Source organism: Thrips palmi, unplaced genomic scaffold (assembly GCF_012932325.1).
Source record: "Thrips palmi isolate BJ-2018 unplaced genomic scaffold, TpBJ-2018v1 HiC_scaffold_6, whole genome shotgun sequence".
In the NCBI taxonomy this organism is placed as follows: domain Eukaryota; kingdom Metazoa; phylum Arthropoda; class Insecta; order Thysanoptera; family Thripidae; genus Thrips; species Thrips palmi.
In genome coordinates this window covers 7,478,806-7,504,260 of record NW_023144633.1, presented here as the reverse complement: position 1 = coordinate 7,504,260, position 25,455 = coordinate 7,478,806, and the positions used below count along the sequence as shown (strand labels likewise).

The window sequence follows — 25,455 nt, the reverse complement described above, 5'->3', positions numbered from 1 at the left end:
GATTTATCAAAATAAATGCATTTCAACGAAGCTTGAATATTTTTTGCTCCATTTAATACAGTATACCCGTTCGTCTATGCCTCTCAGGGGAAAAAGCAATAACAACACTATTGTTTCTAGAACGTACCTTTGTTGGGACTTGAAGAAGAGTAAGAGTAGTACTCAAATGAAAATGATTCACGAAAGGATGGTTCAAGTTTATTTAAGTTGGCCAATAATTCTGTGACTGCTTTTACTGAAAACACTGGAGCGATTTTAAATGCCGAGAGTGTTTTCAGCTGTCACTTCCTCGAACTGCGCCACTTCGAATCATAGTGACTTGTAAACAAAGAACAGCTGATTTGTACTAAGATTTGTACCTAGAGACCCATCAACCAACTTGCTGTGCAGACGTAGTGATTCCGTGGCGAAATTCAGTTCATGCTGCATTTCCGTATCTTCTTAGTTCCACAGCACCCTAATTGAGAGATGGTGTGTCAATGGAGAAAAGAAGCTGAATTGGTGAAAAATGAATGCGCGATCACAAACTTTTGAGCTTGTAAGTAGGCCTATGTTGTTGTGTTGGTTATGTTCATTTATTTTTCTTGTCTTGTGTCCTACCACCTTGCATTTCTGTGTGGTTTTTGGCCTCAATGTGCCTTTCACATTGGGCCACTTTGTGCATTTGAGTATACAAATCATGATTGGTCTTTTCCATATTGAACTGCATAGATGGTTTACATGACTTGTCAAGATTAGCTGTTTTCACTAGTTTGAGGAATATGTTTATTTCACAAGGTAATCAGAGAAATTTTGCTTCATTTCAGACTGTGGAAGGTCGTCAAGTTGATGAAGCCGTGGCCAGTATATTCCATACTGTTCTATTTCATCGATCTTTAGGGAAGTTCCGTTACAAGCAAGAAGGTAGCTATTCAGTTGGAACTGTTGGTTATGAAGATGTTGACTGTGATTTCATCGACTTTACTTACGTACGTATTCTGTCTTCTTTTTAAGATTCTGCATTAAAATTAGTTTCTTTTGAGTTGTCTAATTTGCAAATTACCCGTGACTCACAGGTGTGTTGCTCATCTGAGAACCTAGACCAGACATTGAAAAGGGAAATATCTGGTTTCTCAGAAGCACTACGCTGTAATGATGGCCCAGGTTCTGGGCAAATTTCATTGGAATTCTTCCAGAAGAAAAAAAATCGTTGGCCTTTCCAACCAGAATGCATTCCCTGGGAGGTGTGGAATGTTCGTCTGGAGCTTATCAAGCTAACAACTGAGCATGGTGAGTGCTTCTTTATTAAACTTTTTAGTACCAAACATTATATTATAGTGTTCTAATGCTTGTTTATCATATTGCAGAGAGGCAGGTATGCCGAGAAAAAGTTGGTGATATGCTCACCGATAAAATTCTGTACATAGCTGAGATAATGAATAGGCATGAGTATGTGCCAAAGATGCCCAACCAGTCAGAATTGGATCTTATCTTTGACACAACTTATCCAGATGTCCAACCGTACCTGTTTAAGGTAAATATTACTTTTCCTGTCATCATTTTCTTTAGATGCAGTGACAACAGTTTAAAAAATACTATTGTATTTTCAGCTCTCCTTTACCACATCAGGGCCTACAAATAATTCTGTAGGCATGACTATGAAGAAACTTTTTAAGGAGACATTGTCGCTGTGAGAAAACGAATGAGTGATGTTTTTCACAAAACTGAGAATTGCTCAAATACTAAGTGACTTGAGCTCTGGCATTGCTACCTGTGATATTGTTTATCTCTAACATGGCCCAAATTAAAATTGACTCCTGGAGTAATGCTCTGAAATAAAATTTCCAAGACCAATCCATCACATGGAAACAATGGTACCAATTCTGGATTTTGGTGTTTGCATGCTTTGTTTAGGAAAATAGTTTGAGTCAAATGGCTGATCTGACCACAAAATGTCAATGAAAATCATGTATGCTCTCAGTTTTATGTGCTAGGCATCACTCACTTAATAGATGTAAATAGTAAATAGTGTTTTCTTCCACAAATGATGAGATGTTGGGTAAATGGAAGTTGAATGTGTGGACAATCTAACTTGAAATTTCTCTCTTCACCATCTGTTCGGTGAACGGCGTTTTGAATTGGCTTCATTGGTATGTGTTGAAATCCAAACTTACTTTTCAAATGTTGTGGATATACATAGATGCATGTAGTAAACTTTTTTTGCAACTGAAGTCTTCAAAAACTTTTCTGTGTTTCATTTCTTCTAATTATGTTTGCTTTCTTATGCTGCTGTAGAACCTTGTGTTGACATTGCATTGTATTTCTTCTTAAATTTTTCCTTTGTTATTATAACATTTTACATTGTTTTACTTGTTAATCTCCAAGGCCAAATTTTTGACACTCAGAATTTCTGACTCAAATTTTTGACACTCAGAATTTCTGACTCAAATCTCTGGTAACATCTCTGGTAACATTTAAAATTTTTATGAAAAAGACAGTTTTTATGTGCCCATACGGCACGTATACTGCAAAATGTACTAATGATCAGAATGTCAAAATTTGATGATAGTGAGAGCTATTTTCGAGATTTGTCCAACTTGTTTCTTGCCACATTTGACTTTTGTGTTTTGTGTAAGAAGTATGTGAGCTGTTACAAAGTTGTTCTTGTATTTGTATTGAGAATGTATGAACCGTTGTACCATTATAGGCTAGTTACTAACTTGGCAGGGTACACAAAGTCATATGATGGTGTAATATGCGAAGAATGTGATGAGATGCCTAATGATAAGAAAGAACTATGGTAAGACCTGCTGTCAATAAAGCAATGCTTTTAAAGAGCATATTTTGAAACACTCGGAACTGAAAATTGTGTTGAAAAATAGCAAGTGATATAGCGTCAGTGATTTTGTATTCTTTTATAATAATACGCCAAACAATAAGGAAATATTTCATCATCTTAACATTAACTTTCCTGCTTGTGGCTCCTATGACTAGTTTTAGAGCAGTCAAGTAATTTTTACAACATGTTCATAATTTTGTATAATTTTGTAAAGTAAGATCTCAAGGAAATTATTCTTAGCCATCTACATATAAATTAAAACTGTCCAGATATTTTAATTGGTTAATGTGTGATAGGTGTGGCGTTACAAATCAGTGATGTAAGACTTTTTTTAATTTCTTGTGAATACCGTTCATTAATTACCTTTTATGATAATTTGTAAATAGAGGATGATTTGATTTGGCTTAATAGTCGTCATTACCAGCTCCAATAGCATAATGGCAAAAGAAAACACAATATCTCTATTTTATTGCATTTCCTAAATATTTTGCTTGTTGCCGTGCACTTGATTTCATGACATTTTGTATATCTAGCTACTTGTTTTATTTTGGATTGGCGCTGTGAACAAGCAATACTTTGAAACACTTACTTCTGAAGGGTATGGTAATCAAGTGTGCATGCTTGTTGTTGTTAAAGTTATGACGTGCTGAGTAAACCAGGCACGGTGAGAGGATCTTGAAAGTTTGTTTTTGTTGCATTAGTAAAAAGAAAACATAATAAAGAGGTTGGTCACTAAATTTGACTTTTCTTAGTTACTGTACTTCGCACATTTTGAAACTCCAAGGAAGTGAAGACACCTCAAACTTCTTTACAAAAGTCTTTATTTTCAATGAAAACTGGGGTTTGCTTCTTTAGAAAGAAGAGAGACCCCAAAATATAAATTTACCAAATTCAAAAAATTTAACAACCTTTCGTTTTACAAAAATAAGGCTTTGTAGCATGTATAGCTATGTATAGCATGTGTAGCCACTATGTTGAGCTCTTCTAACTTACAGTGACATTACAAGTAGTTCAGTTCACAAGTCGTTGACAAGTCAAACACCTATTAGAGGGGGTTACCAATACACCAGTACATATTGGAAAGGGGGCCTAACAAATTCTCATTCAGATCTTTCAAAATTACAATTGCTGTAAATTGAAAGACTCATGAGTCACACATACTACAAAAATAATAACTTGCAGTTGGAATGGGTTGATTCCAGCTTAGAAATATAAGTACAAAAAAAGTGCACAACCAAATATGAAGGGCAAATTTCAGGAAGAACTATGCAAATTGCATAGCACTGTAATGTCTTATCATACCTTGACATCAGTGCTGTACATTTAAAAACATACAACTGCACCAAGACACATGAAGACACAAAATGTTTCAACATTAGAAACTAAATCCGATAGTAGCTTCAATAAATGAGAGAAAAAAATGAGTATACATGATTTGTTCTCAACTCAGCAGATCTAATCTACTGTAGATGAATAAAATATAAACAAAATAGAAATAGATATATTACAAATACAAAAAAAATAAGAAAGTGACTAGAAGCTTTCACAAGAAAAAAAGTGATGTCAAAGCCATGGGCCCTTCCCTCCCCTTCCCCTTCCCTCCCTTCTCAGGGTTGTCAAAATTTGAGATACGATACCTTAATTATGTTAGTGATCGAACCTATTGGAAACATGCAATAAAATTCAAAATCTGAAAATATGTGACAAATGGTTTGAATGATAAGAACAAATTGTAGCCAAGACATTAAATGAACAGGGCAATAAAAGATGATAGCTTATAATAATTTTCTATACAAAATGAGAAGAAAACTTAAAAATGGCATAGGTAACTTGATAAGAACTTACAGCTCATGGCTGATACTTTATGTACAAAATGAAGGCATAGAATGCATATAAAAAATATATGTACCACCCACAGAAAGTATCCCATAGCTTAAGTAACATTTGTTTAAAAAAGAAAACAAAAAGAAACAACAGAAAGATATGAAAGCAGTCCATAGTACATTTATGGAGAAAATTTAACTATGTATAAAGTTCATTTGGTCCACTTCTTAACAGCTCCACAAAGACGCCTCCTGATATCTTTCAATTGATCCGTGTTTGGCCCAAGGAATCTGAAAGACTTTCCTCAGCTGTTCTTCGTTCTGAACTGCTGCTCTGTGCCACGTGACCTGCCTGATTATCCAGACTGAAAACAAAAAATTCACATTAGAGTCACTTTGTTTGTTCAAGATGAAAAAAAGTCGTTTTGAAATCTTAAAATGAATGCTGTGTTACACACCTATTTTCTGCATCCTCATCGAATGGGTTAGTTGATCTTGAGGGACCCGGCATTGAGCGAGGGCGTACTGGCTCCGGCCTTTGTTGACTTCGGCTATTAGAAGAATCTGAGCGCCTAAATGAAGTTCTGAAGAAAAATCCCCTTCTTCGAGGTCTATTATTAATATTAGACGCGGACGACGTTTGAGCTCTCTGACTAGATGAGCTGCATATGGCACCGTTGGATAAGGACTGTCTTATGTTAGCTTGAGCTGCACTTCTGCCTGAACTGCTGGGTCCACCATCAGTAACATCATAGCTTGTGCTGGGCAAAGCATAATAAGGGCGTTGTGCGCCACCAGGGGCAAATGATGGGTTGTATGGAGGGCATATTGAGTAAGGTGGAGGGGGATCCTCAGGCTGTGGGGCACATGGCAGCAAGTTTCGTGAGCGACGACGGTATTGATGAACACTTTCCTTCGCACGTGTAATAGCTTGTTTGGAAACCTCATAGCCTGTAAATTATGAAAAATCAGTTAACCACTTTTCTGCAAGAACAATTTCAGAACTTTCTGACACAATAGAGCTTACCTGTATATCGAATGTCCTGCAAGTCATCCCCCTGAACATCTGGGAGTTGTTCAGCAACATCACTGTATGCTTCAAATATTGCTTTGCATTTGTTTGCAAGCTCCAAGTAAGACTCAGAGAGTTTGAGAAGACTTGCCTTTACCCTTATCAACTTCACGGCCTCATTCTCACGGAACCGATCTGCCACTACAGGAGGTATAAGAGAAAATCAGATTAAACAAGGCCCAAAAGCTCATTAAAAATTGGAATTGGAACCTTGATTACCTTCTAATTGAGCTACTTCTTTAGCACGAGCTGCTTCATAAAGACGTTTTTCTAAATCTTGCATCTCTTCAGCAGTACATTTTTTAGCTTTCTTCATCTCCTTTTTTAGCTTGCCTTCCCTTTGATCACAGAGTTCAACAGCAGTTCGGGCTTGGTCCACATGTTTCTCTCCTTCCAAAATTAAATCAAACTGGGTTTTGAATTCTTTCAAATGTTCTGAAAAAGAATTGAAAAAAATGTATAAAGTTAGCACCAACTTAAAAAAAAAAGTAATGTTTATTTAAAAAAAAAAATTAGGGACACATTTTAAGTGAAAATATTACCAAGACTCCAAAATTTTACTATCAATTTTTTAAATTTTTTTGGTGTTTGAACGCTTACCAGCAAAGTCCTTTTGAGTATCACTCCAAAGGGTATTAAGTTCGCTTAGAAAAACAAAGGTATCATGGATCGCTCTGTTCTCTCCAGCTTGTGCCCATTGTAAAAGTTCCATGGATGCTGTATGCTGGGCATTAAGAAATGCTTTGGCCGTTGTCCTCATATCCTTCAGCTCTGATATCACCAGATTTAGCTCGCCATGACCACTGCCAATAGATCTCAGACGAACACTGCTCCTGAAATGACGCATAAAATGAAACGGTAAAAAAAGATAAACAATATGCTGAGAAAACATAACAAAGAACATCTCAGTGTAACATTAACTGGATGTAATTTAAAAGGATAGTGCAGGGGTATAATAAAGTAGATATTTACAAATTCGAACCAAAGTTTGTGAGAGCAACTGATTGCACTATTCAGAAGAAAATGATTGAGCAACATACCTTCTCAAGACTTTGCTGGCCTTGTCCATTTTTGAACAGTCTGTTCGCGAAGCAAGATGAACTAAAAAACGTCGCACTAAACTTAGACATAAGCACCACTGGCCTGGTGCCGCAGACTTATGTTCTCAACCACAGTAGAAAAATAAAACTTGGACGGACCCCCTAACGCAGCAGCCGAGCCGAGATCAGTCCATTGTCATGATTATTTTCGTAACGCCGAATGCACGCCAAGGTTAAGCAGCAAACTTAACTCTTCCAACGGCGACTTATTTCGGACTCGCGTGATCTGATCTTAACATTTACCATCAGAGGCAAGGACAGCAGACACTGCTTCGCGAACGTCTCCGACAATTCCAAGAGGAGGTACAACCGCTGCGGGACCAATCTAGTTGGCTGTTTAGCTGTCTAGGTTGGCAGCGAAATGAAGAATTCCGGGTACTGTGCCGTTGCTAGGCAACGGACTCATTGAAGCGGGGAGCGGGGCGCAGCAGGATGCACGCCTGGCAGCTGGTGCTGCTGGACTGGTGCGTGTGTGCGTGCGGCGCGTGCCGGCGAAGGCGAAGGCGAGACAGCAGATGCCACCCTGTACAGCTCGTTCGCTGACGGGATGCCCGACGCACAAAGCACTTGAAGCTCGCGAAGGGAGTCGCGTATCGCGGGGCGCGGCCAAGCGGACTAGTCGGTCGGCCGGAGCAACTCGCGGAAGGGGAATGGAACGGGACGCTGCGCTCCAGCTTCGCGACGCCGAGTCGCCAGAAACAACACCAAGAATTGATGTGGGCGACACGCTATGTCGGAGGCGTGGGTGCGGTGGACCGGGGAGGGGAGGGGGGAGGGGGGATATCGCCGGGGCAGCTGGACGAACAAAACGGGACTGACGACGCGGCAGACCCAGCGGACAATGAAACCCACACTCACTCACTGTCGTGTCACTGGGACGGCGGCAGGTAGAGTCCAGGGGGCGGAGAGTCGCCCTATCTCTCTCGCACCTTTACGGGACGCACCATGGGTGCGAAAGAAACAACGCCACGAACACGACTCTCGGAAAGAAAGTGACATTTTGGGGCTGCAGTAGGCTGCAGCCTTCGCTGCACCGCATGAGTCATCGCGACGCACGTCTGCGAATGCGAAGGTGTCTGCAAAAAATTTGTCACTTTGTAATTACGCAAATAGCTATACTATAGTACCCGATTGCACGTCTAACAGTCAAAGCCGCCTGAAATGAAACCTGAGGGAGTTTGCAGGCCTTGGCGTCTTGGCGGGCCCCTTCAAGTAGCACTGTCAATGGAGCGCTGAACAGCGCTGTCAGTAGAGCGCTGTCAGTGCATTGTCAGTGGGTAGGGACCCTCTCTGTGAGAGATGGGTCAGGCTAGGTCAGGCTGGCGGCCTCCAGCCAATCACAGACCTCGGGTGTAATGGGCCCGACGCCGACCAGATCTGCCATGTGCGAGACTAGGGGTCCCCCAAATCAGGTTATCCGCAGAGGAATGTTTATGGCCCCCAGCCCGGGGTGCTAGCCCTGAAGGGGAGCTTCTTGCCATTTACACCGAGGACCTGTGACGTCAGCTCTGTCCCATCTCTCACAGAGAGGGTCCCTATCAGTGGACGCTCTCAGTGGAGCTCGCTGTAAATGGAGCACTGTCAGTGGGACACTGTCAACTCGAGCCCTGACTCGTGCCTGTGCCCCAATGTCCAGAGCCCCAGCCTGAGCCCATTTTAAGCCCCGTGGCAAAAAATCATGCATTTTTCAGTCGTTTTGCATGATATTTTTTCGTCGCAGAACGTCTTTCTGGGACACTGCAGCCGCACGACGGCGTGGGGCTAGGAAGCTAATAACAAGGGGGTATTCACTCTTAAAAGTGGTCGACATACTAATACCTTTTGAAAAGTATTACATGAATTACATCCTATTACAGCTAATCTGTCAATTAGTGTATTACCTCACTATTACGGTATTACAGACCTATTACAATACTATTCAGCAATTACAGACGATTACATCGAATACAAACGCGATTACAGACCTATTTTAGTGCTATGAAAGCAATTTCTGACTATTACATCAAATACAGTCATTACATAAATTACACAGTATTACACACCAATTTCAGCTATTACACAACAATTACAGCTAATACATAACAATTACAGCTATTCATAAAATTTCCGTCCAACAACGCCCCTTTTTTGACATTTTAAACGATTTATGTATTATTACCCCTATTAACATCATTACATCCTATTACACTATTACGGGGCCATTACAGGGAATACACCATATTACAGCAATTACACAGATATTACCTATTACAGCAACTATTTCAGGGGTATTACATACCCCGCCCCACTAAAACCTGAGTGAATACCCCCTTTGGGTAATAAGTGGTCCTGCACTCGGAGAGCTGCCAGGGTGACGAGGCGGCGAGGTCAAGAAGACCGCCATAATGGTGGCAGGGCAGAGCGTGGCAGGGCGTGACGGGCCGGCGCCAAGTAGTGATGATTACACCACGTCTAGTGCCCACCGGCACATTGTCACATGCCGGCAGGCGTAGAAACTTAAAACGTAGGCCGCGGTCAGTGTTTTGCATCAACACACAGGGTCAAGCTCATATTCCACGAAAAAAAATTTTGTTCACCCAACAATAACAATTGTCAGTGAGTCTGACAATGACTCTATGTACTGTAACATAGAAAATGGTTTTTAACTTTTGCTCTAAACACTTCGTACGGTATTTTTGCCGTGTATTCGAGTGCCTTCATGTTTTGGGTGGCAATTTTGAATGACTGTCTTGTTTCCGTCCGTCCGCAAGGCGCGCTGCCATGATGAAGGCCGAGGTGATGCGTTCGTGGCCTACCCACAAGAACTGCTCAACGACACGCTGCTGGACAAATTCTACGAGAAGGTAGAGTTCCCTCTTGAAAAGCTAGCTGACTCAGGGAGGGTGGCGATGTAGCAAAAGTTGCCTATTTGCAGGGCAAAGAACGACCTTTTGCCTACCTTGGCTTCGCCTCCCTCCGCCGCTGGCTTCGGTGTCTGAAGGTAAAACCACCGAATATACTGTTTACAATGTTTTCCAGCCGGGTTCGCCATCGGACACGACGTGTCGCACGCCTTCGATGAAACGATAACGCCACCGCTGGACCAACGCCTCTCGCCCGTCGAGCCGTCCGACGACCGCGTCGTCGCTCTGTCTCTGTCGCACTCATGGGGGACGCCAGAGGGACGGGGCGGCGAAACGAGTGCTCGGAATCACTCGGCGGAGACGCCGCACAGTGGGCCAGAAGACCGGCGGAGGCGGCCAAAACTTCAGACGCGTTTTGAGCTCCAGCGTCGCTGAATGGGACTCGAATACCGAACGTGTGACTCCACCAATGGATTGCTCTCCGAAAGACGAATCCATTGGTGGGGTCACACGTGTGGTTAGAGTCCTGTTTAGCGACTCTGGAGCTCAAAACGCGTCTAGAGTTTTGGCCGCCTGCACCGGGCTTCTGGCCCACTGTGTGCCGCTCGCCGCCAGCCCTGACTGACACCCGCTGACACCTGCTGAGCCGGGAGGAAAATCGGGTCATGCAGCATCTTTCAGTTCTTCCGCCAGCAACCAGCTAGTTTCTGCTTATCGCGCGGACTGTTTCGGTTGCAAAACGCGTTCTGTTTTGGCGAGTTTGCAGTCCGGCCAAGCGCTTCCGTAGAATACTCCCACTGTTGCTGGCACGACTCCGCACACCGAAGAGGACGCCGACCCGACAGTGTAACGGACGCCTAGAAGCGATCGTGTCAATGCAGGGCCCGAAATGGCATTCCCGATCCTTTGTGGTCCAGCCTCTCAAGTTCAAGTTCAGTTGGCCAGAGCCGCGCGCCTGGAAGCAGGCAACCCATCGTGCAGGGAGGCGCGAGGGGCTGGCTCGCCATCCATTACCATAGACCTTTCCGGGCTAAGCTTCTTGTGCAATAAACCGAATCTGAGATCCGAGTATACTGAACAAGTTACTTAGCCCGGAAAGGTCTATTACCATTAAGGGCTAGACCACACATGATCGTATGCCATTTCGGGCCCGAGGCGGTGACTCACTTCTCTTCCAGGGCGGCCTCAACGGTCTGCTGGCCAACTGGTGGGACGTGGAGACGAAGAAGCTGTTCGACGAGAAGGTCCGTTGCATCGTCGACCAGTACAGACCTGGTTTCGGACAGAACAAAGCATTTTCGATGGGTTCCCCATGTGACAAACGCCCGTAAGTACGCCCAACGGCCACCGAGTTCAAAATAGGGGTTCCAACACCCAGCTTTGGGTTGGCCTCAGATCCGTTTCCTACTGCACAGCCTGACCAACGGCTAGGAGCCAACAGCGTTCGGCGAATCTTCGCCCACATGCATCTCTAGATCAACACGTGCTGGAAAAAACGATTATAAGCAAATTGGTGGTTTGATGAAGCTAGGCTCTGAATTCACAGTTACAGTCAATCAAGACGTCTTGTTCCGTCTACTGTACAGTTATGTTGGCTACTTGTAGAAAATAGTTCGACATGTCGCCACTGGTGGCGCTAGCCGTGTGTGTGTGTGTGTGTATGTGTGCGTTTGTGTGTGTGTGTGCTTCATTGACATCACCGAAAGTTGTCAACAAATCTCTAATTTTTAGCAGTTTTGTTGCATTTTCATCTTTAATGGTGCATGGCCTCCACTAAAGCCGAACCCCCAATGTATTTCAGTATCAGTCTGTAGCACATTTTCACATATTTCGTCTGGTTTCTTCTCGCCGCTATGGTAAGTGGTCTTATCATCTGTCAAGTACATCGTCTCCTGACTTTTATAGCAAATGACGTTCAATGAAACAGAAGCCCGGCTGTTTAGCACCGGTTGAAAACATATAAAGCAGTGTCAACCCCTCCGGTAAGTCTAGACTCGAGTAATCTAGCCTAACTCCCCGGAACGAGGAGAGGCTTCATAACCTGAGTTGAGGGTGGGGCAACTTAAGCCCGGAAGAACTGTCCTCCTTATTATTTACTGAAATATACATGTTACAACTGGTGTTGAATGACTTATTTTGGCTCCTCACTTTCATGTGGACTCTTGCTCTATTATAAAGCTGTAGTTTGTAGGGTCCTATGCTACTGGCCTATTATTTTTCTAGTTCAATTGCTAACCATTTATCATTTTCTGTGTGTTCTAGTCTTCGACATTGAGACCCTACCTCACTGCAGTGAGGCATACGTTAACTGCTGCCATGTGTTTGGATAACTTTTCCTCTCAAGTTGTGGAGAGGCACAATAAACCTGAGGTGGAAGTCAGGTAGCTCATTTTTCAGATGTCTTCACTGTTCTACCTCAAAGTTATTGAATTCATCTAATTTGAACACATGCTTTACAGGTCTAACAAGGAATTGCTCTTAAATCCAGTGGTTATCAGCCGTAATGAAAAAGAAAAGGTCCTGATTGAGACATCTGTTAACTCCCTTCGGGTCAGCATATCTGTCAAGCAGGCTGATGAAATTGAACGAATTCTGTGCCACAAATTCATGCGATTCATGATGATGAGAGCAGAAAATTTCATCGTTTTACGTCGCAAACCTGTGGAGGTAAATTTTCAGTTTCAACCTTGCACTATAATGCACGTGGCTCTTCTTAAGATAGTGTGTGTTTCAGGGATATGACATCAGTTTTCTCATTACCAACTTCCACACTGAACAAATGTTCAAACACAAGTTAGTGGATTTTGTTATTCATTTCATGGAAGAAATAGACAAGGAAATTAGCGAAATGAAGTTGGCATTAAATGCTCGGGCAAGAATTTGTGCAGAAGAATTTTTGAAAAGGGTAATATATCTTGTTTTGTATTTCATCATTCACTTGTCTTGCAATATTTTTAATGAATTGATTTTCTATTTCAGTTTTAATGGAACTTCGTCACTTTTCTACCTTTTTAATCATTAATCAAAGTACGTCATTCAGATTTTGTAAAGTTTATTCAAGTATTTAATAAAAAAAAAAAGGGACAGTTGATTTTATTATTTACTGTTAGCAACAGATCACTAGTCACAAAAAACCATAAAATCATGTCAATAATAATAATTCATATTATTTGAAGAATCGGTATTTGTTCTTGAAGATTTAATCTGAATTTCTTCCACGTCTATTGCCCCTAAATCCTCCCCTGTGGCCTCCCCGGTGACCTGGCAACAGAAATTTCCTGGTAAGCCAGGGAAAGTACTAAATAGTATGATATATCACAAATATTTTTTCACTTACGGTTGTTGCCCCTTCCTCTCTTGGGACCTTTGTTATTTCTTTCCATCTGTTCTCTAGTTTTCTGCAAAAATGCTTCCTCTTCTTCTCCTTCAACAGCACTCAGTTCCATTTCCTCATCACCAAATTTAACCTTCTTCTCCTCATCATTCAATTTCTTGACAAACTGAAATTTTAAAAAAAGCATTAAAGTAATATTAGTTTCTAAATTATTAATTAAGACAGGTGGACAGGTGAAAGGAAGGCTCACCTCACTTGCAGCGCCATCTTCTAAACTTTGCAATCGCACAAGTGCTTCTTTATCTCCCTTTGCATACTGAATGAAAGCAACATCAGCTCCTAATTCAACAAGTGTTGACTTAATAACTTCTCTTGTTAATTCTTCATCAGTTATACCATTAATTTTCAAAATACACCCTTTGGCAAATTCCTTCTTGGGCTTTGCTTTCTCTTCAGATGCGGCACCATCTTTCTTTACTTTCTTTCCCCATCTCTCATCCTTTTCCTTCTTCTTTTCTTCATTGTGTGCAGCACTAAAACAAAACAATATTTGAGAACATCTCCAAACTTACATAGTAAGGGTACTGAGTAATGAGAGAGTACTTACTAAGTCATACGAATTAATTCCTTTCCTTCAAACACAACAGAATCTAAAGCAAGAAACTTCTCTGCAAGCTCTTTAGTTTCGAACAAAACATACACAGAACCTTTGAACATGGACTTCTTTGTAGCCCTGTCAAGGTACTTCCGAAGCTGAAAAATAAGAATGCCCTAGTTGCATTAAAGATGACAGAAAATGGGGTAAAACAATGGCAAAGTGATTGCTACTCACATGAACATTTTCAACAGGTCCATAAGTGTCAAAGAACTTTAAGTACTCGTTTAAATCATATGCTGTTGTAGAGAAGCCTTTGCAGTAAACAGTGCGGTCATTTCGAGCTTTCTGCCATTCTTCATTCATCTCAGGTAATGGGTGACTGGGTGACCGTCTGATTTTAGTTCCATCTTCACTAACCTAAAAATAATAATAATAATAAAAACAATTGTTACATAGATGTGGCATTGGAAAAAAAGAAATGCAATGACTTTGAATACTTACTTCCATCAAGGTACTGTCACTTTTCAAGCAGGAAACAATTGTAGAGGGGTTTCTCGTTAGTTGAGCAAGACGTTGGAAGCGCAGCATAACATCCAAGGGTACCCATCCATCCTCCAGCTTCAACTGCTCTTGAAGGAACTTGTCTCTAGGCAGATTAATGTCTCCAAAATAGTACTGCAAAAACAAAAGGAAGTCAATCAAAACCAAGTAAATTAAAAGCTTGCAGATGAAAAGCCTCCAGCAAATATTGCAACAGAATAATACACAGCAAGCCAATTGAAACCAACTCACCTCTACTTGGCGAACAAGAAGCCGTTTTAAATCAGGATCACCTCTATCCTCAGCTGTTTCCGACTGGGCACCATTTTCTGTCTTGGCAGTGCCATTGCTGTCAGCTTCTGTGGATTCTAGCTTAATTTTCTTCGCATCTGGAGCATCTTCTGAAGGTTCACTCTTAGTTTTCTGAGTCACCGCAGCACCGTTGCCATCCGCTTCCACAGGTTCGATTTTCATTTTCTTGGCATCAGGAGCATCCTCGCTCTCAGCTTCCAGCTTCACCTTCTTGGCCTCAACTGCAGCTTCCTGCTTCACTTCAACAGTGGGTTCACCCATCCTGCAGGAAACAACAAAAATTCATTCAAAATGACACTAACTTGTTGACATTAGCCCAGGCGCCCAGGGTGGTAATTCTAACTGACGCAACAGTGCCCGCGATCCTGTAAGCGACAGTCTCTCGAACTGAACAGAAACTCGTGGGTAGGAGTCCCCAGACAAATTAAGAATCTAAAATCCAGGCGGGGCGACGGCGGCAAAGGCAGTCAAAGCGCGCGCAGGCTTCGCATGTGGCCTGCCAAACGTTGAAGGCCTACTCATCTACAAGGTTATGATCACGAGAAAAGCCACGTTGTCCGCGACGGCTTCGCACTTCACGTCGCAGCTCGAGAAATAGGCGCACAAGCCGCAAAGACAGCGTCGTATGCACGTTAGGCTTCAAAACAACCCGAATTTCTGTCATACCTGATGGATCAGAAGTCAACAACAGTCTGCACGTGAACGGAACGGAGGGATGCGGAGTATTCGCTCTGTCTCTCTCTCGCTCGCTCCTTCTCTTTCTCACATGCCGGTGACCACTCTTCCGGTTCCGGTTCTGCCAATAAGTCTCAGGCCGGCAACATGATGGATGACAGAGGAGACAAAACATTTCAAACGATACTTTTCCTAAAGGTCTTCCGAAATTATTTCATTGATTTCTGGTGAATCTTATTCCAACTGTATCTTATTACCAGCGAAAACCAATGCTGCACCACGGGTACAATACTATTGATTGTTATTTACAGCGTGTTTTCATTCATTTGTTTTTGTTTTGTATTTGATAATCATCTTCTGCTATTCAAGTGAAAACTTTATTGACACATCTTTGATTAGTTTACATCGTATTTTTGTTCGGACCTTTCATTGCTCGGTCTTCGTTGTCATAGATTTCATGGCCAAACATTTACTGTAGTACGACTGGTGTCGGAATTTTAAAGTTTTGAGGGCCTACCTTGATTTTTTTCTTTCTCTTATCACAAGGTTATGATTCCTGCTTATGAATGATCCAACCCTGGCATGTCTCCATGAGGCACTCAACGTCAGGCATTTCTGATTTTGCCATCAGCACTTTCAATTAGAGTTCTGAAAGTGGTATCGAAGCCATCAGGTAAGTCGTCACTTTGTCGATATTTTAGTTTTGCTAAGTAGTTTCTATGTACAAATTTAAACATCGAATTCTCTTGGGGTTTTCAGATGGCTGCTACAAGTGAGCCATATTTGATTTTTGCTGAAACACGCACTCAAGCGTCACCTTACTTTATCGAATGGACAGTGCACAACTTTCTGTATCCCATTTCAAATCCTGTTGATTCTCCAAGTTTCAGCCTTGGCGAAGGTGTAGAATGTAGATTTCATTTAAAATACCACGTGTTTAGTAACCAGGAAGTGGTCAGCACGTCTGTAACTGTACATTACAGATGTCCAGGCAAGGTAAAGCATAATTTATTATGAAACTTGTTCCCAGTTCATACACTTGTACTACTGCAACATATTGTTTCAGGTTTGCTATATAGACCGAAAGGGATTTCATAATTCTATTCATGAAGTAAAAGAAGACTGGTCAGCTCAACCACCCCTTAGGATGGAAGGCGGGGAAACAGTTCAATTCGGAACAAATCTTCATTTGTCTCTGATATCCAAAAAGAAGGCTGAAAATATTCCTGATAGTTCCCTCACTTTTTTCTGTTATGTAACTGTGGTGGAAGAATTGGTAGCTCCCATTAACAAAAATGTGTTACTTCATAATATGGCAACAGATTTTGAAAAAGAGCTCTATAACAGCAAAAGTAGTGATGTCATTTTAGAGGTATGGTTTAGTTTGACTTCCTGTCTTTTCTTGTGTACAAATTACTACATAATAATATTTTTAACTTATTTTCTTGCAGGTGGAGGATGAAAGAATACCTGCGCACAAGGCTGTACTGTCGGCCAGGAGCCCAGTCTTTGCTGCCATGTTTGACAGTGGCATGTCTGAGCAAATAAGTGGTCACGTTAGGATTTCAGATATTAAGAAAGAGGCAGTGAAAGAATTATTGCGGTTTCTATACAGTTGTAGAGTTGATCGTTTACATGACATGGCTTATGATTTGCTTCCAGCTGCTGATAAGTACTGTCTTCCGGACTTGAAAGATATGTGTGAAAGAACTCTGGTTAATCAAATTAAGGTTGACAATGTATTCATATACCTTGAATTGGCTAACAGTCATCAATGTGATGAATTGCGGAGGGCTGCCATTCGTTACATCAAAGCCAATCCTAAGGAAGTAATGTCATGTGGTGCAGATGTGTTCAGAACCCATGCTTACCTTTTGGCTGAAGTCTTTGAAGAGTTAGTTGGTGTCATTAGTTGAAAGGTACCGAATGAAATGTAACTGAACTTCACAATGGGGTAGTGACTGAAGAGAAGAGTTATTAATGTTTCTTGCCTTGTCTAATGAACTGTACTGTATTTAAATTTGTGAATTACTTCTGATATATGTCATAGTACTAGTCCTTCCCTCCCTCCCTTTTTTTTTGCATTTTGTGATAAATCCCCTATTTGAATGTTTTATGCAATCCTTTCACTCGTTCTCACTATCTCTCTTTGATGTTTTCTTCTTCTGTTCCGAGCTCTTTGACTCATCAAAGTCAAATTGGATCATGATTGAACAACTGGTGGCTTTGACCAAAATTTTTGACATGTCCTAACTAATGCCTGTGCCACTAAACTGTTCTTACTTTCACCACCATTGAGTGCTTGTAGACTTTCTCTCAAGAATTGCTGGTTTTTGTTCCCAAAAATTATGTGTTATCATTTAAATGGTTCATAAGTGAAGGCTACCTTGACTGTCTTGGAAAAATATTGTAACTTCTGTATGCTAGATGCATTACAAAATGCATGGCCAATTTTCCTCATGATATCTTTATTAAATTTCAATCACTTAAAAATATGTAGTATCTACTAATGGTGCTCATAACAAACTTTGTGCTATTGAATTCTGGCTCATTGTTGTTTAGAGATAAATGGTTACAATGTGTCCAAGAACCAGAAGGCTGGGCCATGACTGTGATCTCTTCAGAAAAATAATCAGAATAAAAAGAAAACATTGTACCAGGTGGGCCAGAAACCCTGTGACAAAATGACAGGTATACAGTCCTACTGCTCCTCCCAGGCGGGGTTTCTGACCCACCTTGTACCAACACAAGCGAACCAGAGGTCAATGTGGTTTGTTGTACCAATTCAAATCTCTCTCTCTCTCGCATCTACTGGCAAGAGTCGAACCTTCCCTTCTTGAGTATCCAAATCAAAAACTCTTCAGTGGCGGATCCAGAGTTGGCCCAAGGGGGGGGGTCAAAGTAGCACTTTTTGCCTACTTACAGGGGCAATGAAGTGCTTTTTGCCTACCTTTCAGGCGGCTATCTAAGGATCACTTGAAACTCTTTGGGGTCCCTTTACAGCTACATAGTAAACATGGTATGATAATAAATGGCCTCAGCCTTTCTTTTTAGGAATATAAGAATTGTCATAGGATTTACTAGTTTGTCTTTGTCTTTCCTTTTAACTTAATTCGAGTTACCATTTGGAAAAGAAAAAATGAATTGTTCATGCCAACTCTGTTAATAATAATAATAATAATATAATATATTCTTATTAAAAGCTAATTTAAGTATCTTAAGCTGTCATTTCCTTGTGATAATCCTAAAGTTATACATATGGGTACACACCTCTACAAAGTCAGGCATTAAATGGATTGAAATGAGTGAAAAATAATAAATTAGTGCTCAATCCAATAAAACTACGGGGGAAAATACTGTACACCTCACAAGTAAACAATACCAAATCTCTTTAAAAAAAAAAACATCAAAAAAACACCTACAGCATTCACTGCACAAAAAGCTTATATCTACTAGACTGAGAACAATGAGCACGTTGATAAAGACTTACAAAACTTTATAAAATATGAAGTACAAAATAACCACAGTATAACAAGGAGGTGCAGTGCAATGGATTATATTCTAAATGAGGTGCTTCGTTTTAGTGTGTTTTAGTGAGCAGGAAAACAAGTATGACCCTAGGGCTTGTGAAAACTAAGTTACATGGGTTGTCAGCCTGGGAAGCAGCATCAAGTTCAGGCAAATTTTACAATTTTGAATTACATAAGTTCCATCCTGTTTTTATGATCACTCGAGCCTAAACAGTGGATCAATAGATGGATATTGTAAGGACAAATCTTGACACAGAAACCACACACACATTGGCCCAGCACTGGGCATGGGGAAAGAAGAAAGACCATATTTTTGTCATAGATTTCACAACACACAATTTGAGCCAGTTAAGTGGCAATGTAGGAAAGTCTTTTAACACACGCTACGATGCACCACACTTTCTTGTACCACTGAGATTAATCTACTATTCTATATAATCAGATTTTTTTATCACATTAAATGACTAGTGACGTTCAATAGAAGAATGCAGCCATGATGAAATGAAGTTAATTTGAAATAGTATACAATAAACCAGTAGAAAAATAATTTTGAATCATGAGTGATGACAGAGGTTTAGCAATGGATGTTGAATTATTGGAATTAGAGCAAGCTCATCTAAAAGCCCTCAGCCTACACCAGGGCAGGCCTTTAATACTGATGATATTATTACTTATCTGATAAGAAACTTTTCATAGTCATAACAATACTGATGAACCTTTGACAACAATAAACTTTGAAAATTAACAATTTATAAAATCTCATTCTTTTGTTTCACAACACATAAAACATTTTTCTACTGCATCCAATCCAATGATAACTTAACAAGCTGTTTCACACAGGTCACAGGTGCCTTCTCCAGTATTTTCAGATAAGTCTGCTACATCAGGCACCTGATGAGGGTCCTGTGAATTTACATACTCTTCAACTCTCTTTAATTTTGTCTTCAGTAGTTTTGGTTGATTAGTCTGGTATACCATCTCAGTGCAATCTTCTTGAAAGTGTAAGTTCCCGAGCGTGTGTAACCGTGCTCAGTCTGGTAGCCTACGGTATGAATCTGGTCTTGCAGGGTTTGGATTTCGTTCATCGGCAGAATTCCAATTGCTATGACGTATTCCTCCCCAGACAAAAGGAAGTGCTGCTGATAACAGAAGGCCACCAGCTAAATATGGTCTGTACCAAAGCCAAGAGAGGGCAACAGCAGCCAAACAACTCGTGCTTGACATTGTCATACTGATAGAACCAGAGCCTCCAGCAAGGAGATCACGAGCAAAAGAGTTGCGTTGAACTGAAAATAACACATCAAAATAAAAGATCCTTTCAATATTTTCTTTGTTTCAAAATAGATGTTTTTGAGAATCTTACTCACCAAGAGCACTTAAGATTCCATAAAGACATGTACATCCTAAAAAGGAAACAAACCAGCCAGCACCTCGAAGAGCCCATGTTAGCCAGCGGTTGTTAACATGCTCAAGCCAGAATATTTCCTCTGCTGTAAGCCGACCTTGGCGGACAATGATGATGTCCACTCCTGGAGCCATAGGATATGCCCTTATCTCATTGCCCACTTGCATTCCAACAACTGTTACCTAAAAATAATAACCAGTTAAATTACACACACTCTTTTCATACTTCCAAAGACATCTTCATGGAATGCGAAGTTTTCCATGATTTAAATAATAATCATGCTTGAAAAGCACAATAAGCTTACTGGAAAGCCAGCATGTCCTGCATAAGAAAATTGTATGCGAATATCTCCAACTTCAGGCTCCCACACATCTCTGCAGTGGTAGTACAAACCAGCATGTAATTTTATGTCACGCTGTTCAGGGCGTTCGTCACTGGTTATTGGCACAAAGTCATTGAATTTAGCTTTCAGTTCTGGCCCCAAGTTAAATCCACCTACTGTGACTACTTCATTTACATAAACTGTACTCTTGAGAGGAAATTCTCTGCAAATCACAAAGGCAAAATACAACAAAATAATAAGTAAATTATTTAAGAATAAATATCTGCAGAGGATATAGATTTGTAGGCACTACCTCGGGTTTTGATGGCTCATTTGGCGTGCAAACTGGGAACTATCTATAAGTTTATCTCTCCACTCAGTTGTGTAATAATAATTCACATCTGTACGCAGGGCATCACCGTCAGGTAAATCACTGCTGATACAAAGAAACTATGTCAAGTACCTAATATTTAGGCAATACCACAAGCACGCATTTAAAGTGTTTTCTTACACTAGAGATTCTTCCTCAACCCATTGAAACATTTGCACCCTGCGTTTCAATTTTACTGCTTGAACTGCTACTCCATAATCCATTTCAGTGAGTGGCTCCCCCACTGATATCTCCCCAACTAAATGGACCAAGCGACCACCATTTTCTGGAAGGGGCTGGGAGTTTGGAGTCAAAACTACAACAGATGCCAGAGACGAATCAAGTGCTTTACTTGTACTCACTGCCCGTCCCTGAAATAGATTGACAAAATAACATACATCCTCGGACATTCAAGAGGGTAAAGTGGATAAGAGCAGAACAGTAAATACACAAACCTCATTCCACACTGTCAAGTATATTCCACTAAAATAGAGGACAATCCCTACAGATGTAAAAAACCACCCATCTCGAATAATTTCCCTCACAGATGGGTTATGTGGACGAGAGCGGGCATGTAGTTGGTTGTAGCTTTGGCTGCGTCGAGACTGCATTGTGAATATTCCCAGCAATCTTGGCTTTCACCTCTACACCTGCAGGACACAAGAAGCATTAAGTACACAAACAACCATAACCTCGACTATGCAAAGATTAGAATAACTTGCACCCTAAGAACACACACTCACACACATTGTGGAACAAAGCATAGATTGGAAACAAAAACATCTACTTTAATTCAAGTTTAAGTGCCACTTTACCGTGAAAACCGTAAACGGTCTGAACAATTTCAACATTGTTGTTACAATCGTGGGACAGAAAAAGCTTCTGCTAGGAGAGCATCAGGATTGCCACTACTTGCATCTCAAAAGGGTTTTGGTACATTGCCAACTTTGGAAAGCCACAACACACTGACCACACAAATTACACCAACCAGAGCTACGAAATCTACATTTCAATCCAAATCACTAAGTTTTGAATCTAAATAAAGTCTACACCAATATCTACACCACAAAAAAGAATTTTTCTTTATTTTTTTTTTTTAATAGTCGAAGGGACCCCACCTAGACCTTGAAGGCTCCATGTCGATCGACCTTGCCGATCAGGCAGGAACACGGGACACAGCGGCAATGTCGTCAATGTTTATTGTTTCCTTGTATGAAGCCAAAGGGAAGACCAGTCTTCTGTCTTCGTCTCCCAGGAGAACAAGTAGGCCCTTACCGACGTGGACGAGCTGCTCGGGGCGGGGCGGACGGCGTGGTGCGGAGAACGTTGCAAGGCAGTCGTGGGCTTTGGCACCGCAGACTCCACGACTCAAATCGATCTGTGAATTCTTCCAGTGCCAAGACTCACAACTAAACCTTTCGACGACGACCCGGAGCGGCCGGGCACGGCCGGGAGTCGAGTCTGCGGCGATCTGAGTCCTCTGCCTGGTGGGCCAGGCAGGTGGGCCGCCGACGCCGGATTGTTGGAGCGGTGAGCCCCGTCGAAATCGCTGGTGTATTGTTTGAAGCCAAGGGAACGCCACCTGCAAAACAGGAAGCACAGCTACAGTCAAACGGCCAGCCTCGCACAAAAAAGATTGACTCCCGGACAGGCCCCGGGTTCAAACACGGCATTTCTTTTTCCGGTTCGCCTTCTTTCGGGCGCAGCAGCGTGTGCGAGAGGGATGGAATCTGACGCGCGTGCCGCGTGCCGCACGCCATGGCGGGAGACTGGAGGCCACGCCCCCTTGCGTGTAGGCAGTCCCGCACCACACGCGCGCGCTTCAAACGGCCGGGCAGGCCCGCGCGGCCACGCAGGCGCCGCTCAGTGGGCCAGAGGACCGGTGGAGGCGGCCAAAACTCTAGACGCATTTTGAGCTCCAGAGTCGCTTAACAGGGCTCGAACCGAACGTGTGACCCCACCAATGGATTCCTCGTTCGGAGAGCAATCCATTGGTGAGGTCACACGTTCGGTTCGAGGCCCATTTAGCGACTCTGGAGCTCAAAACGCGTCTAGAGTTTTGGCCGCCTCCACCAGCGCTGATGACGATGACCGGTCTTCTGGCCCACTGTGCGCCGGGCGGCCGGCGGGGCGAGGCAGACGCGTCAAGCAGCGGGGCGCGGCGCGGCTAGTGTCACTCACTCGAGTGTCACATCGAGGCCGAATGAAAAGAGAAGAATCACGGGCAAATTGCAGCTTGTCGCTTTCGGGGCTTGTCGCGCAGACGGTTTGCAGCGAGGAACACGTGGTGCGCTCCGCGCTCCGCGCTCTGCTCGGCGGCGCACTGTGGGCTAGAGGACCGGCGCAGGCGGCCAAAAGTCGAGACGCGTTTTGAGCTCCAGAGTCGCTAAACAGGGCTCGAACCGACCATGTGACCTCCACCAATGGACTCCTCGTTCGGGCAGCAATCCGTTGGAGGGGTCGCACCCGGTCAGTTCGAGGCCCCTTTTCCGACTCTGGAGCTCAAAACGCGTCCAGGATTTTGGCCGCCTCACCGGTCTTCTGGCCCACTGTGTGGTCGGCGTGCCCGCGGCGTGCCGTGCACGCGTCCGGCACATCCGCTCGTTTGGCGATCCTATCGACCGACGTCCGGCCACACAGTGGGCCAGTCCAGCCCCGTGTACAGTGTACACTATCCGCCTCTCATTGTCGAAAGCAAGCAAGCGGGGAGGGGGCCGAAACGGCCCGGCCAACGGCCCAGCCCTGCGGCCTACGGACGGGGAGGCGACGCAAAAAAGTTGCACCTTCAGGCATGCTCTGCAAGGGCTCTGCTCGGCTACGTGTTCAAACGCCCACGCCGCGGCTGGGACTCGAACCCACACCCCCGCGCGCAGCACCCCGCCCCCTCCCTCGGACTGACAGTGACTGATCGCGGCGGCGGGACTTCCGATCCGAAGACGCCCTGCCAGTGGCCCTGCCAGCCCTTCATTCATTTATCGGGCCGCCGCCGAAATTCACGGACAACAGAAAAGGGGAGAGGGGAAGTTCGTTTGCAGGACGTGGAACTAACCGAGAGCGATGACTGCGCTCGGCGCGCAGGCAGTGGCCAGGCAGTGGCCAGGCAGTGGCGCGGAACGCGGAGCTGGAACGGGCGCCGCCGAGCCGCCGGCAAGCGTCCGGACTGCACCTGTCTCTGTCTCCCTCCGACTAGGACTCTACCTCCTGCCGCGCCGACACCTCCGCCGCCTCGGCCGCTGCCGCCCTGCCAGTGTCCTGCCGCCCACAGCCCTTGGAACAAAGAAACGGGCGAAAATGCAGCAGGCGACAGGAAGAGAAGCGAGGCGAGAAAAAACGAAAACAGCGAGGGCGCGCGGATTCGAACCCGCGAACCCGCGCCTGGCCGAACGGGGCGGCACGTCGGCGGTCTGTCGGCGGCGCGCGGAGTACTGTACACTGTACGGCCAACGTGGGAATCCGTCGAGTCGCACGGGGCCAGCCGGGAAACACAGAGCGACAACTTATAATAATAAAAAGAAAGAAAAAAAACCCGCCGCGGAACACGCTGATTAGGGCAAGAAAAATACTTACAACAAACCGGTATTTGAACCCGGGGCCGCAAGACAACGAGGAGGTACCTGATACCCATCTACCCCCTACCGCCGCGTGCGTGCCGCGGTGCCGCGCACACGTGCGCGCTTAGTCCGTTGGCTGCCCGCATTTTCGCCCCCACCCCTTCCACCCCCTTCAAGCCCAATTCCTCGGGGACCATCCATCCGTGCCGTGAGGGCCGTGAGGCCGCCGACGTCGACTCGGCCGCCTCGGCCATCACAAGGAGGGTGACGGGCAGCCGGGCACCGCGCCGTCGGCCGTCGGGCCCGAACACCGCGGCGGCCCCGGCCCCGCCACCGGCCCCGCCAACGGCCAGCAGAGCGGAACGGAAAAAGAGGGCCGCGGGTACCGGCACTGCCAAAAACCAAGAGAACCGGCCGCCCGTTACCTGGCACGCCGTCGACGGCCACGTTGGCGCGCGCCCTGCGCGCGGACGCGGACTGTACTCCAGGAAGATGAACGGCGGCAGTGCCGCGCACTTTTTGCACACACACACACACGCGCGCGCACTGGCACACACACTCGGCACCCCGACGGCCACCTCGGCGAGGAGCAGCCCGACCGGCCGCGGCCGACATTGTTGCTGTCCACGACGCCACTGCACTGCGCTGCACGTCGCCGTGAGGACACGAAGCACCAGCACGACGTGGCCCGGCGGCCCTGCTGCCGGCCGGACGGGACGCGGAGTCCACGGAGCAGCACGGCGTGCAGCGGGCGCGGGAAACTCACTGGAGCACAACTCGGCGGCGCAACTCCGCTCGGCGGCGGCGCGGCGGCAGCGCGGCAGGGCGTGGCGGAGGGGCGTGTGGCGCGGCCAGCTCGCCGGCGAGGACAAGCTGCAGCACTCCCAGGACGGCGACGTCGCCGGCAAGCGTCGCGCCAAAATCCTCGGGCGGCGGACGCGCCGACGGGGACCACTGCGGCGACAGCGCGGTACGCGGTGCGCTCCGAGGCAGACTCGCGTCGACGCGGTACCAGCGCGGCGCGGAGAGGCGCGGCGGGGCGGCGTGCCAGCCTCGCGGGGGGCACCGCGGGCACCGCGGCGGCGCGGCACGCAGAGCGACGCAGAGCGCGGAGCTCAGCCCATGACTTTGGACTTGCTGCCTCGGCCCGGCGGCCCGGCTG

At 44.5% G+C, this 25,455-nt stretch overlaps 6 protein-coding genes across 13 annotated transcripts in view; 3 read left to right on the top strand and 3 right to left on the bottom strand.

Annotated features, from left to right (window-relative positions):
- Positions 1–128: 128 nt before the first annotated feature.
- On the top strand, positions 129–2,399 carry LOC117651690 (autophagy-related protein 101). Its single transcript, XM_034395954.1, has 5 exons — positions 129–538; positions 807–968; positions 1,056–1,269; positions 1,347–1,513; positions 1,590–2,399. Exons 1-5 carry the CDS (start codon positions 509–511, stop codon positions 1,671–1,673), a joined length of 657 nt encoding a protein of 218 aa, XP_034251845.1. The 5' UTR covers positions 129–508; the 3' UTR covers positions 1,674–2,399.
- Positions 2,400–3,621: 1,222 nt separating this feature from the next.
- LOC117651688 lies at positions 3,622–7,262 on the bottom strand. Its single transcript, XM_034395953.1, has 6 exons — positions 6,754–7,262; positions 6,314–6,546; positions 5,933–6,148; positions 5,669–5,854; positions 5,100–5,592; positions 3,622–5,006 (listed from the first exon to the last, which is right to left on the bottom strand). The coding sequence occupies exons 1-6, from the start codon at positions 6,780–6,782 to the stop codon at positions 4,904–4,906; spliced, it is 1,260 nt and encodes a 419-aa protein (XP_034251844.1). The 5' UTR covers positions 6,783–7,262; the 3' UTR covers positions 3,622–4,903.
- A 4,056-nt stretch (positions 7,263–11,318) lies between these two features.
- On the top strand, positions 11,319–12,747 carry LOC117651567 (actin-related protein 2/3 complex subunit 4). 2 transcript variants are annotated; one of them, XM_034395686.1, is made up of 5 exons: positions 11,319–11,512; positions 11,919–12,037; positions 12,116–12,323; positions 12,391–12,561; positions 12,636–12,747. In XM_034395686.1, exons 1-5 carry the CDS (start codon positions 11,510–11,512, stop codon positions 12,639–12,641), a joined length of 507 nt encoding a protein of 168 aa, XP_034251577.1. In that variant the 5' UTR covers positions 11,319–11,509; the 3' UTR covers positions 12,642–12,747. The 2 variants fall into 2 exon arrangements, with proteins under 2 accessions (XP_034251577.1, XP_034251578.1); XM_034395687.1 differs by lacking the exon at positions 11,319–11,512 and adding an exon at positions 11,527–11,638.
- Positions 12,733–15,247, bottom strand: LOC117651564 (la protein homolog). Of its 2 annotated transcripts, none has more exons than XM_034395676.1 (8): positions 15,107–15,247; positions 14,381–14,702; positions 14,090–14,263; positions 13,823–14,005; positions 13,598–13,743; positions 13,241–13,523; positions 12,994–13,156; positions 12,733–12,917 (listed from the first exon to the last, which is right to left on the bottom strand). In XM_034395676.1, exons 2-8 carry the CDS (start codon positions 14,699–14,701, stop codon positions 12,856–12,858), a joined length of 1,332 nt encoding a protein of 443 aa, XP_034251567.1. In that variant the 5' UTR covers position 14,702; positions 15,107–15,247; the 3' UTR covers positions 12,733–12,855. The 2 variants fall into 2 exon arrangements, with proteins under 2 accessions (XP_034251567.1, XP_034251568.1); XM_034395677.1 differs by lacking the exon at positions 15,107–15,247 and adding an exon at positions 14,788–14,808.
- Positions 15,248–15,254: 7 nt separating this feature from the next.
- On the top strand, positions 15,255–17,571 carry LOC117651566 (speckle-type POZ protein B-like). Of its 2 annotated transcripts, none has more exons than XM_034395684.1 (5): positions 15,255–15,398; positions 15,662–15,788; positions 15,875–16,111; positions 16,182–16,487; positions 16,567–17,571. In XM_034395684.1, exons 3-5 carry the CDS (start codon positions 15,875–15,877, stop codon positions 17,029–17,031), a joined length of 1,008 nt encoding a protein of 335 aa, XP_034251575.1. In that variant the 5' UTR covers positions 15,255–15,398; positions 15,662–15,788; the 3' UTR covers positions 17,032–17,571. The 2 variants fall into 2 exon arrangements, with proteins under 2 accessions (XP_034251575.1, XP_034251576.1); XM_034395685.1 differs by lacking the exon at positions 15,255–15,398 and adding an exon at positions 15,465–15,483.
- The window catches only part of LOC117651565 (transmembrane protein 43 homolog), a 42,967-nt gene continuing 35,078 nt past the window's right edge, over positions 17,567–25,455 (bottom strand). The window contains exons 4-10 of one of the 5 annotated variants that reach the window (XM_034395680.1): positions 22,018–22,324; positions 21,198–21,392; positions 20,884–21,113; positions 20,686–20,805; positions 20,355–20,595; positions 20,013–20,232; positions 17,567–19,931 (exon numbers count right to left, since the gene is read on the bottom strand). In XM_034395680.1, the coding sequence (XP_034251571.1) occupies positions 19,675–19,931; positions 20,013–20,232; positions 20,355–20,595; positions 20,686–20,805; positions 20,884–21,113; positions 21,198–21,353 (1,224 nt within the window). In that variant the 5' untranslated portion in view covers positions 21,354–21,392; positions 22,018–22,324 and the 3' untranslated portion in view covers positions 17,567–19,674. Of the gene's footprint in view, positions 19,932–20,012; positions 20,233–20,354; positions 20,596–20,685; positions 20,806–20,883; positions 21,114–21,197; positions 21,393–21,485; positions 21,677–21,860; positions 21,982–22,017; positions 22,325–25,455 lie in introns of those variants that run through there. The other 4 variants (XM_034395682.1, XM_034395678.1, XM_034395679.1 and 1 more) reach the window with 4 other exon arrangements.